Genomic DNA, 12,871 nt, shown 5'->3' with positions numbered 1-12,871 from the left:
TTCCCAGATTGTTTGAATAGTCAAGCATATTTTCAAGAATCTATTTTAAGTTCCCATAAGGAGGCTCAATTATCTTATGATGATAAGAACAAGTATGTGTTGCATCCAAAGATCATAGTACTCTCCTCAAGGGAGACAATTTTGATGTCTTTATGGATCATAATTCTTTCAAAAAGGTGATTAAGATTGGAAAGTGTCTTTCTTAAGGAGAATCTAAGTAACATTCTAATCTTTTACACCATTATTTTGATATCTTCTTTTGGTCATAGGAGAATATGTCTGGTATTGATCAATCTCATGATGCTCCACTAAGGAACCCTACAGGACAACAACTACACACACAAGAGATACATGGATTTTTTTTATTTTTTTAAGAAAATAAGTTCCATGCAAACAACACAAACAAGAACTAAAGCTCAAACCTCCATAAGACATCAAATTGTCGATGCACAACAATGCACGTGTTGAAGACTAAGCACAAGATCACCAATTGAACATGGGGGAAGGTCTCCAAGTCTATAGGACAAGGGCACAAAGGTGAGCAGGGTCACACAAGACCATCTTGAGGCTACAGGAGTATGGTCAACAACAAGTCCACCTACTAGGTCCTAGATGTCACCAAAGAGCTTTGGCAAGTACCAACTTGCACTGAACACCATCAACACTATCTAGCTCACTCTAAACTAACACAAGACACCTTTGAGGGTTCCTAGGTGTCATTACCTAGCAACGCAAAATGGACAAGAACTCAAGAAAATATTGGGAGACGTCTGCATCAATCTCCAAATCTACACAAGGCACATCTATGTACATTTTAGAGCACCAATAGAAGTGTTCCTATGATAAACCTCAATACAACATAGAAACTACCATATAGAGAATACAAAGCACTCCATGCCTGGTACCAACACCATCACATACAAATCTACTAAACACATACATCATTCTTTTATTACATTTCCCTTCATTTTGGGTCCATTATACATAATTGCATGAATACAATGCATAGTACAAGTGTCCTCAATATATACATAAACATGAAATAACATGATCAATAGTACATAAGATAAGAGGGAGAAGAAGGAGAATAAATATGATGTTGAATCCAATGCCAAGTCTGTGGTCTTGAATGGTAGTTTGCAATGCCACTTGACCATGTGGAACCCTTAGGCCCACCCCATCGTACTTGTGGAGATGATCACACAAACCAAATACAACAAACATACAAGACACTTGGGGAAGGAGGCTTACACTCATGCAAAACACAGAGTAAACATACCAATCACATGAACACAAAGAGCATCATCATATACACACAAAATGCAATGCATCTTCATACACACATAGAACCTAATGCATCATTATAAACATAGTGGACAAAATGTATCATCAGTACTACTCAATCTATGATGGCGTTAGATGATAGGAAGAACAACAGGGAATTGTCATTGTGCAACACCAATAGCTCATGCAAAACTAGGTGATCCTCTCATGTAGACAAGGAGTCCACTAACAATGAGCCATCTCTCATAACCTCCAAACTCATCTAAAGCTTGCACAAGCACTTAGGCATGAGGGGAAAATCATACGTTTTGCAATAGTATCCACTTCCCAACTATCACTATCAACCATACCCTAGGCTCATCATGCTCATCATGAACACAAAAAACTTAATTATAATCACATAAGAAAGCACAAGGCATCCATCACAATTGATTTCTATTAACCACATCAGCATTCATTTCAGTTACTCATATCACGAGTTCTATCATCTCATTGCACCCAAGAAGACACAAGTCAAGCATCAATATCATCTTTAGTACAATTCAACATGCCAACATCAAATGAATCATCTCATTACATCAATTATCTCTATATAAAAAACTACTCTCATGCATGTATAAGGCACACTCGATCAAAAAATCAAGTAGACAAAACCCAAATTTGATCCCACGATGCAATATCTAGATGACAACTCATTATACCCTAGTCAAATAACAAACTAGGCTAAGCAATAAAATGCGTGGGACTAGTGATCAAATGCACAGCTTTAAGTGTCAATTGTGCAAGTTCAAATACGCAATTCTGGGTTAGAGGCGTAGATCTAAATTAGATGCACAAAGCTACATCAAAGCACAAATATACACCTGATGGATAGTTTTAAATCAATTTGCATCACTGGTGATCAGATGCGCGAATCTGGGCTTCAGATGCGAATGATTGCTCTGACGGCCTCAAATGGGCTCAAAGTCAAAGAAAATCAAATGGAAAGCTCTAGGATTCAAATGTCCAAGCGAATTCTAAGAGAACCCATTGATTTACATCAATTTCACAACATTCAAATGCATTAGAAAAGCCATTATACCCTTCCAATATAATTTTAGCAACATAACCCCATATGAAATCTATATTTTCCAAAATTCAATCACATATCATGCACGCACAACTTTAAGCCCCAACATTAACACTTTTTCCTAATTGCCAGCACACAGGAAACTCCTCCTAACAAATAATAACGTAAGGAAAGTACTCAAGGTTCCTCTCTGTGCAATCTCCTGAAACAAAAGGTAATTAGGAAATTTATCAGTTTTCGTTTAGGTGGTGTTTTTGCAGTGTATCATATTTATCAATCAGTATTTATACATTTTAACTTTATCAGTTTGCATTTAAGTGAAGTTTTTGCAGTGTATCCAGTTTATCAGTTATCAGTTTTCATTTAGGTGGTGTTTTCGCAGTGTATCCAGTTTATCAGTTATCAGTTTTCGTTTAGGTGGTGTTTTTGCAGTGTATCAAATTTATCAGTTATACCTTATTAACTTTATTAGTTTTCATTTAGGCGGTGTTTTTCACAACGTATCCAATTTATCAGTTATCAGTTAGCAAATTTATCAGTTTTCAATTAGGTGGTATTTTTGCAGTGCATCAAATTTATCAGTTATCAGTTATGACACTTTATTATTTATTTCTTGAACACCTCACTGCTACATAAGTTCTAGATTCAGTTCTCAGAAAGCTAAACTTTCAAACTCTATCATCTCCCTTAATGTGGAATTGCCTATGTAAAATTTGGAGAAATATGTTTTGTGGAAACTATGAAGGGAAATACAAAGTAACATCGTTCCCTGAAGGTCTCATACACCCATGAGGCATGCTGGCTATGTAACAACCTAAACAATTACCTTACCTTAATGCTAACAGCTGATCAGGAGTGTGTTGACCTTCCAAAACAGCATTATGTGAACCTATCCAGCCATTATCAAGATTATTTTGTCCATATTATAGAATAAAACAAACTCTGGCAAAAAAGAAAGATGACCTGGGGAAGTATGGAAGCCAGGAACTGAAGACATTGGAAACATTGATTTTGATAGATTGGATGAAGAAACCCAATGGAACTGTACTTTCCACTAATTTTGCTTGAGAGGAATTTCATCAAACAGTTGGTGTGTCACAGGTTTGACTAAACATTCTTGCCATTTGTTTAATAAAATGAATACATGCTCATCATAGAATTCTTAGAACAACGTTTCATCATACATTCAATCCCTTGTTTTTTTACTTATTCTGAAAGTTTGAGCTTAAGAAATACAGCATTCGACAAACTATCCACAAACAGCTAGTACAGAGATATACTTGCAATGAGCTTTTGACCTCTTTGAAGGCTGATCACAATGAGAAAGATGCTATTACAGCATACAGTCTGCCCTACACAGTTCAAAATCCAACCGAACTAACAACTCTGTCCTTTTAGGCTACCTGTAGATATTATATGGGTCTGCACCAGCATTATGAAGTACTCCCATGACTCCCACAAACTCCCAAACGTAGTTGTGGCTGTGCTAAACCCCCACACCCTCCTACTGGGAAAGTTCGACCTGCAACAAGGGCTTCGAACCCCTTAAATCTGCCTCAAAATGTAAGCATATGGCTGTCTAGAATGGAGCAACTTGCAATGGGCACACATGCCACCTTTTAAGAGGGTAATGACCAATTTTTAGAGGGCAAAAAACCCACAACCTGCATTATAAAATCTCACCCAGGTTGTCTGCTAAAAATGGTGGCCAGCATTAAAGATGAAATCACCCAACTCTCCATATCTCAAATTGCCCAACAAAGGGGATATCCTCAATACCATGGCATCCCAGCTTGCTCCTAGACTAGAACCAAAACTGAAAAATAACATTCATCTGTTAAATCGAAGTGAAAATAACAATTTATAGTTGCCTGCAAACTTCCAGTAAATTATTGAATCTCCAATTGTTCAGCACTTGCATGAAACCTGTGTGATTCCACCTACAAACTGGCTAGGGTAGATGTTTCACCAGTAAAACCAATCCAATCCAATAGATGTACCTATGAATCCTGTGCGAGTCCACCAAGGTTGGCTAAAATGGGTTTTCACCCAATCAACCAAAAAAGAACCCAAGGGTTTTTGTCCTGGGGCTTGCTGAACCAAAAGAAGAGTTCTCAAAGCTCTCCAAGAAAATAACACGTCAAGGATGTAATTCTTTTTGGCTCTCAACCCTTTTAATATCCCATCTTTGAGAGAAATCCTTTATTTAATTTTCTTTTATTTCATTTTCCCGCTCATAAAGTGACCCACTTTATAATTTTCCATTAACATAAAATAAATATTTGAACATCATTTTCATCAGGGACCAACAATTGATTCTTCAAAATTTGTAATGCACTAGGCCTTCGATCAAACTCAGCCAAGGGATTTGGCCATTCACACAACCACATTTCTGAATCGTCTTCATTAACATAATTTTCAAAATCAGCTACATCATTACCTTGGCCAAATTCTTGCATTGTAGTTAGGACAGGTCTATACTCAATCAATGAGTCATCAAATACATTCATACCTTCATTAGTTGTTGATTTAGCAAAACTCCAAATCAGCATATCTTCGATCTCAGCACTATCATGAAGACTCATGTATTCCTCCTCACATGCAAAAGCACTTTCAAAATTAGCTTCATCATCATTTTCAGAAGCAACATGACCTTTAATATCAAATTCGTCTTTTTGTGATTCCTTGCGAACTTCCTGAAAAGATGGCATGAAAGCACTGAGATCCTCATTTTCAGAAGCAACATGACCTTTAATATCAAATTCATCTTTTTGTGATTCCTTGTGAACTTCCTGAAAAGATGGCATGAAAGCACTGAGATCCTCATTTTCAGAAGCAACATGACCTTTAATATCAAATTCGTCTTTTTGTGATTCCTTGCGAACTTCCTGAAAAGATGGCATGAAAGCACTGAGATATTTAGCAGGGTCAACATTAGCACGCTCCTCTACTAAAATGTCTGGAAGGGCAATTTGACAATCTTCTTGTTCCATCTTCTCTTTTTCAGCCTCTCCTTATGTAACTAATGATCCTTCCTCTAACAACTTTGCCTCTTTATCCTTGCATAGGTACTTGGGCTCCCAAGTTACTTGGCATGAGAAGCAAAGATTTCTTCTTCTTGTTCATTCTTGCTGCCTTCATTTTCCTTTGTCCCTTCTTCTTTCTTTCTTTCCAACTGATAGGTAAGATTCCAACATCTCAAGATGCTCTAGTAATGTGGTTAGATTCTTCTGATCTTGAAAGACTTGCAAAAATTCTGTCATGAGTTCCAAACTAGTCTTCATCTTTCTACTGATTACTATCCTGAACTACTGATATCTCTGCAATAGAAGATCAAACACCACATGCTGGTAGGAACCCCTATTGGAATATTTTAAACAAACTGGCAATTTCCACTAATTTTGCTTGACAGGCAATTCATCAAACTGTTGATGTGCTGCTGGATTGACCAAACATTCTTGCCATTTGTTTGATAAGATGATGCATGCTCATCATAGAATTCTTAGAACAACATTTCATCATACATTCAATCATTATATATGTGGAGAGATTAAATCAAATAGTTGCTTCTCCTTATTCTGAAAGTTTGAGCATAAGAAATACAACATTTAACGAACTATCCAGAAATGGCTAGTACAGAAATATATTTACAACAAGTTTCAGGCCTCTTTGAAGGTTGATCACAGTGAGGAAGATGTCGTTCCAGTGTACAGTCTGCCCTACACAGTTCAAAATCCATCCAAATTAACCAATTTGTCCTTTCAGGCTACCTGTGGTTGTTATATAGGTCTGCGCCAGCATTATGTAGGACCCCCACAAACTCCCAAATGTAATTGTGGTTAGGCTAAACCCTCACGCCCTCCTGCTAGGAAAGTTTCACTTGCAACAGGGGCTTCAAAACCCCCTTAAATATGCCTCAAAATGTAAGCATATGGCTGTCTGCAATGGGCACTCACACGCCACCTTTTAAGAAAGTAATGACCAATTTTTAGAGGAGCAAAGACCCATGACCTGCACTATAAAATCTCGCCCAAATTGTTAGCTAAAAATGGTGGCCAGCATTAAAAATGAAATCGCTCAACTCTCCCATATCTCCAATCACCCAGCAAAAAGGGTATCCTCAATACCATGGCATCCCAACTTGCACTCCTGGAATAGAACCCAAAGTGAAAATAACCTTTATCTATTAAATTGGAGTGAAAAATAATAATTTATAGTTGCCTACAAACTTCAAGTAAATTATTGAATCTCTAATTGTTCAACACCTGCGTGAAACCTGTGTTAGTTATTCCATCTACAAATTGGCTAGGGTAGATGTCTCACCACTGAAACCAATCTAATCCAACAGATACACCTATGAATCTTGTGCAAATCCACCAAGGTTGGCTGAAATGGATTTTCGTCCAATCAACCAAGAAAGAACCCTAGCCATTTTCGTCCTAGGGTTTCTTGAACCAAAAAAAGCTCTCAAAACTCTCTACAAAAATAACAAGTCAAAAATGAATTTGTTTTTGGCTCTCAACCCCTTTTATATCCAATCTTTGAGAGAATTACTTTATTTTATTTTATTTTATTTCATTTTTCCACTCATAAAGTGACCCACTTTAGAATTTTCCATTGACATAAAATAAAGTCACTTAATTAAAATAGCCAAGGTTCAGCTTTTAATCAATTAAATATAAATAATCCCAAGAATATTAGGAAAATTTATATTTAATTAATTAATTATTCCCTTAAAATACCTGACTTAGCCTACATGAATCAAATTGGCTAACGTCTCTGATAAATGACTCATTCGGAAAATGGAGACATACAAGAACTGCTGCCTTAAGATGGCAACACACAGAATGCACAGCTTCCAGAATCATAGAGACTTGGTGGGCAAAGCCTTTATTTTGATGGTGCATCAAAAGGGAATGCTGGCCAAGCAAGAATAGGTCTAATCATGAATGAAGTCAAATAACATGGCCAAAGCTATTGCTCTGAAAAGGGGCCTCAAGTCACTCCATCAGGGTCTTAAATAGTTGCAAGTCCCTGGAAATCCTAGACTGACAATAAAATACCTATAATTCTTCCAAAACAACCAAAGTGTTTTCTTTACAGATACACATATTAGATGTAACGTGTCTGTGGGTCTCTTCAATATTAATTATTGGAAGCAAGTTTTGTTGGATATGTGTTGCATACTTTGTATGTTTAATACCCCTTATCAACTGAACACCCACCCACATCTGGGGGCTAGAAAAATATTTTGGGCCCTATTGGATGGTATTTTGGTTGATGGTTTTGTATCAATTTACTGTAATATCGCTTAGTGGTTGCTTATAAATACTCACACATGGATTAGGGTTATGCTTAAATACAAAATATCTTCTTGTATTTTGAACAGTTGAGTTAATTCAGTAATTGAGTGTTGTATTTGCTTGAGTGTTGTATTTGCTGGGTTTATTTCTAGAAAGAGTTTTCCCAGGGTAAATTTTCTTGTATACTTTTAAGTCTGCAATTATTTCTTTCTTCTGCATTTAGGACTGTGTTGCCATTGCTTCTCCTGAGTAGGTTTATTGTTGATCATAAAGTTGTTTCTGGATTAAATTGTGTATAGATTTTTGAATCAATGTTTCAAATCACACTCCGTGATCCATCATCAGGATAAAGAGAGCCAAAAGAATCAGGATTCTTTTGGCTCTCTTTATCCTGATGATGGATCACGGAGTGTGATTTGAAACACTGGACTGATTCTTTTGGCTCTCTTTATCCTGATGATGGATCACGGAGTGTGATTCGAAACGTTGACTCAAAAATCTATACACAATTTAATCCGGAAACAACTTTATGATCTATTCTATGGATTGTGGAAATCTCTATCTTTAAGGTTTATTGTTATTTTCCACTTCAAGTTTGAAGGCAATTAAACAGGTGAGCAAGAAAACTTGCAGATGAAGAAGCTATCAAGTCTCTAGGTGTCTTAAAAGTCTGTGTGTTTATATTCAGTTTTCCTTGACTGCACAGCTTTCTGTATTTTCAGACACATCTCAAGTAACTTTTTCACTTTTTCATCTTAATTGACCTTTGGAATACAAAAATTCAATATTTTTACCACAGGTAATAAAATAATTTATTATTTCTTTCAGAAATCTAATCCAGACTGATGTAGTCGCAAGCAGTACAAAAAATAGCAAGTATTCAAAACATATTATTGAATCTAGAATGAGTGACCTTAAATAGAAAATGAATAATGGAAGAACAGATATAGATACAAACTTCTGGTATAGCTGCTGGTATAGTTGCTTCTACAGAGGGATGCAACATCCAAGGAAAGATTTAAATTTCAGTTTATCATTTCACATGTCCCATATAAGCTGAATCATCAGTTTATTCTAGGTAAATATTTACAGCAGTTCAAATCACTGTGGCCACTGGACCGAAATTTAACTTGCAGCAAGTAGAGTAAACCTCATAATATAATTATCTGAGAATGTACACAATTTAGAAGATAAAAATATGTTCAAAAGAATCAAATCTCTTATTTATTATATGGGTATGATGCACATCAATTTGAAATGGATCACTTATCTAGCACAGACTTACAGACTATGCTGCTTAAGCTCCCCCACGGTTGCCTCCTACTCTAAAATACAAGCCCCTGAGCTGCAATGCCTGATGTGTGGTACAATCACCAACAAAGATGTATCCTGATTTCAAAAGCATGAGCATAATAAATGGGTACTACGGCCAGCTCTAGTTTCATGCAGAATCAAGCACAAGTAAATACTTTTGATGCCATCAAGAGAACAAAACAAAATGAACTTGATTACAAACTCAACCTAGAGCGTGCATCTGTGCACTTTGTTTTCACATATTACATCTCAGGTATAACAAATGCAAGATTCTCAATGAATTTTCAAGTATAAAGAATTCAGTCATCCTATTATAATATTGGTTGTTCTCATCAAATACATTAAACTGGTTTTACACATTTTAAACATTTAAATTAGGCGATAGAAAATTTCACTGCATTATATATATCCTGAAGACTCTGGCTACAGACCATAACAGAAATTTTGGTGATAACCTTGGACTGGAACACAAGAATCACCTTTCTGTTGCTTCAAGATTATGGCCTTTGACTGGAAGAAAGAGATCATATTGACCTTTGCCTCAGCATCTTATGGGATTGTTTTATCTTTTTCACCTTTGTCTCCGGATTCAGGTACCTCTCCTTGCTGTTTGAACTGATTTTCCGAAATAGGCACGCCATCGACAAATACACCATACATTTTGAAATTCCACACCATAATTGACATGTACTCCTGTGGTGTAACTAGCCCCTTTTGCTTCAGTAAAGCCCGTTGTTCTCGAAACGTTTTTGGAGTTAGAACATTTATATATTCATGCAAAACTTTCTCGTGGTCTGGTATCCAGTTCGTAGAAAAGGGAGTGTAGTCAGTTGTAGGTATCAAAGCACTATTAGAAAATTCAATGCCACTGATGGCATCTACAAGCCCCATTCTTAAAAGATCATTGTAGTCTGGCACATGCCCTTCCCTCCTTTTTAACGGACGGCTGAGATTGCGGGAGGCAATCTTGTAAACCTTGGCTCGAGAGCGAAGCTTATACTTGGCAGCATATAGCTTTGCAAGAGACCCCCGAACAATATAGGAGCAAAATCTAGTTACTTTCTTTCGATTGTCTGCATATCTGTACCACTCTGCCATTGTTTCAAGAAACTTATTCATTTGTGAGTTATTGTGTCCCTGAGTTGCATGAATCATTCGATAACAAGGCTGTGGATCAGGATCCCTATCACCCTTAACAAATCTTAATTTTCGAAATTGACAAATACACTGCTCCAAGCTGGCGGTAACAGAAAGCAGAGTACCTACACCTTTTTTACTAACAATTTCCCCACCAGTTCCAGTATATCTCAGGGTTGGATATATTACACGCCGACAGATTAAATGGTCCAGAAACACAATCCCCCTGCTTATGTGTTCTATTGGAAAACCATCTTTATCAAGGTTTAGGCCATACTTCTCTTCACAAAATTCTATTATTTTTTTCCGAATGTAATTAGCACCTCTACGAGGACCTCTCACTCCAATCAAGATATGCCCACCATAACGAATATAGTCCATCTTCCTAGTTTTCTCCCTACTACTAGTTGGAACAAATTCTGGCCAGGCAGGATTGTAGCTTCCTGCATCAATGGAATCCTTCCATATAACATCAGAACTTGAAGGCCTATAAAACTCAGCAATCCTTTCCTCCATCCACTGGTCTAACTCGTTAAGACATATATTCATGAGAAGGGGGCTCAACACTCCACAGTGTCCCCATGATGGAACCTTAGCTGCCTCTTCTGGCGCAAATCCAAAGAAGGTCTCTAGCCAATGAGGATCAGGCTTGGGCTCGTCCTCGGCTAAATACCTCTTCCTTGGAAATTTCCCCTTCTTTTTCTTTTTCTTTTTCTTTCGTTCATCGCTTGATGTATTCATAACAGGCTTCATAAGAGCTGACCTGATCAGCCCATTCACGTTCTTATCTTTAACAACCCTTGAAAGACAACCCATTACTATCTTAGTCTCAAGCCCATCGAATATGGTGCTCAAATCACCCTTCAAAAACCAAGCATATCCACCAAATTTACTCCTAATGACTCTCAGCACGGTATGAGCATTCCTTCCAGGCCTAAACGCATAAGATTTCTGACTAAACCTAGGCTCGAAAATAGGTTCCAAGATCATAAGCAAAACTTCCTGCACAATCCTATCTTGAAAAGGACTCGGCTGTGCAGATGTCATGAGTTGTCTAAGCTTGGTCTTAGACAGCTGCTGCTCCAACCTAGTCTTATCCTTGGGGGACCTAATATAAAAATCAGTCCTTGAATCCCACATGAATTTAGATTCTAATACAGCGTTTCTAAGTGATAACAAATTTTCTAAGGCATTCCAGTGAATTGCATTCTTAGCACAAGGCATGCCAGTTTCATCAGCATAAACTTTCTGATAAGCAAGTACCCACAACTCAAACCTCTTTAAAAAATTTGTAACATTGGTTATTGGTTTGGTATGATTCTTAAAAGCTTGTATCCACATGTCCGAACATACCTGAATACCATCTTCTTTCATCAACGTATATGGGTCTTCTCTCTTTGTTACTTCTTGAGCAACTGTGAAGAGAGGCCTGCAGCTGCTTCTTAGAGGGTAAATATGTACTTGTAAACAGATAGCCCTCCATCTGCGAAGCATTATATTGCGCTAATGCTACTTCTCCCCACATTTGAAGTTGCAACACATCGTGTGCATGTGTTTCCTCGGCTGTTCAGCTTTGCAGAAGAGCTATGGTGAAAAAACCCCATTAAACCCTGAAGAAGTGTATCCTGAGACAATTTTAAGTGAGTCATAATCTTTATGTGCAGCGGAAAATAATTCCCGAAACTTAAGCTATGCTAATTGAATAGTGCACACAAATCAAGGATAAATCAAAACCTAGATTAATTTAGCTAGCCATCTAATGATAGAGCTTATAAATTAATAATATTTTAGGAAAATTGAATGCTAAGGAATTAGTATTAAATTTGTAGAATAATGATAGAGCTAAAGAACTGAAATATTATAGATTTCATTCATTTAGTATACAATACACACAATTTGGCTATGTTTGATGCCTCAAATTTCACATAGAATTATAGTTGATATGAGTCAATTTTATTGTTATCGATTAATTTTCATATTATATAAATAAGTAATTAATATCTAATTTATTTGATGTGTTATATTCTTTGTTTCTTGCTAATAATAAAAGATTAGTGATATTTTAAAATGTTTTGTATAAATTTTTCAATCATAAAATTCAAAATCTTTTAGAATGACTTTCTTAATAAGATTCTTTCTATAGTTGTGATAAATAATGGCAAATAACAAACAAGCATCTAAGTGATATGGATGATTTATTCTAATGCAAAGTATTGTTCCTTTTAAAGTGGGTATAATTAATGATTTATTACATCTTATATTAAATTTACCTAGGTAGTTAATGTGATGTACTTGAGTAAATTAGAAAATAAGAGCACATGTCATCTCCTTCATTGATGGAAGCACATGTCATATGTATGTCATTCAACTCCTTACTTGATGGTAATTAGGTGTCACATCTTTCTCATTAAGATGAATCACTTGGTCATCAAGGTGACTTCTCTTTACGCGTCACATCCTATAGTTAAGTTGGTCCTTTAGATAACTACTCTCCTTTAGATACTTGTCACCTTGACTTGTGCATCTTAAAGCATATATCGTAGTAGATTCCTTGTTCGATAGATTGTTGTTTATGTACAGTACTTTAAATTAAAACTCCAAGTTGAAATTTATTTCTATTGAATGCTCATTATATGCTCTACAATTTTCAATGATAATTAATTATGAATTAATGCTCAAATGAATGTATTTGAACACTAAAAATGTAATAAATATCACAGTTATGTACTAGTTCAATTCCCAATGACTAGAGAAATGACATGAG

The 12,871-nt window shown here is 36.3% G+C and overlaps 1 protein-coding gene across 2 annotated transcripts; it reads right to left on the bottom strand.

Moving 5' to 3' along the window:
• Nucleotides 1-8,855: 8,855 nt before the first annotated feature.
• LOC131051643 (nuclear intron maturase 2, mitochondrial) lies at nt 8,856-11,791 on the bottom strand. Of its 2 annotated transcripts, none has more exons than XM_057986208.1 (2): nt 9,450-11,791; nt 8,856-9,045 (listed from the first exon to the last, which is right to left on the bottom strand). In XM_057986208.1, the coding sequence occupies exon 1, from the start codon at nt 11,599-11,601 to the stop codon at nt 9,520-9,522; it is 2,082 nt and encodes a 693-aa protein (XP_057842191.1). In that variant the 5' UTR covers nt 11,602-11,791; the 3' UTR covers nt 8,856-9,045; nt 9,450-9,519. The 2 variants fall into 2 exon arrangements, with proteins under 2 accessions (XP_057842191.1, XP_057842192.1); XM_057986209.1 differs by having other exon boundaries at nt 8,856-9,010.
• Nucleotides 11,792-12,871: the final 1,080 nt, after the last annotated feature.

The sequence above is a fragment of the Cryptomeria japonica genome, chromosome 8 (assembly GCF_030272615.1).
Source record: "Cryptomeria japonica chromosome 8, Sugi_1.0, whole genome shotgun sequence".
NCBI lineage: Eukaryota > Viridiplantae > Streptophyta > Pinopsida > Cupressales > Cupressaceae > Cryptomeria > Cryptomeria japonica.
The sequence above is the reverse complement of the archived record's forward strand: the minus strand, read 5'-3'. Positions and strand labels throughout refer to the sequence as shown.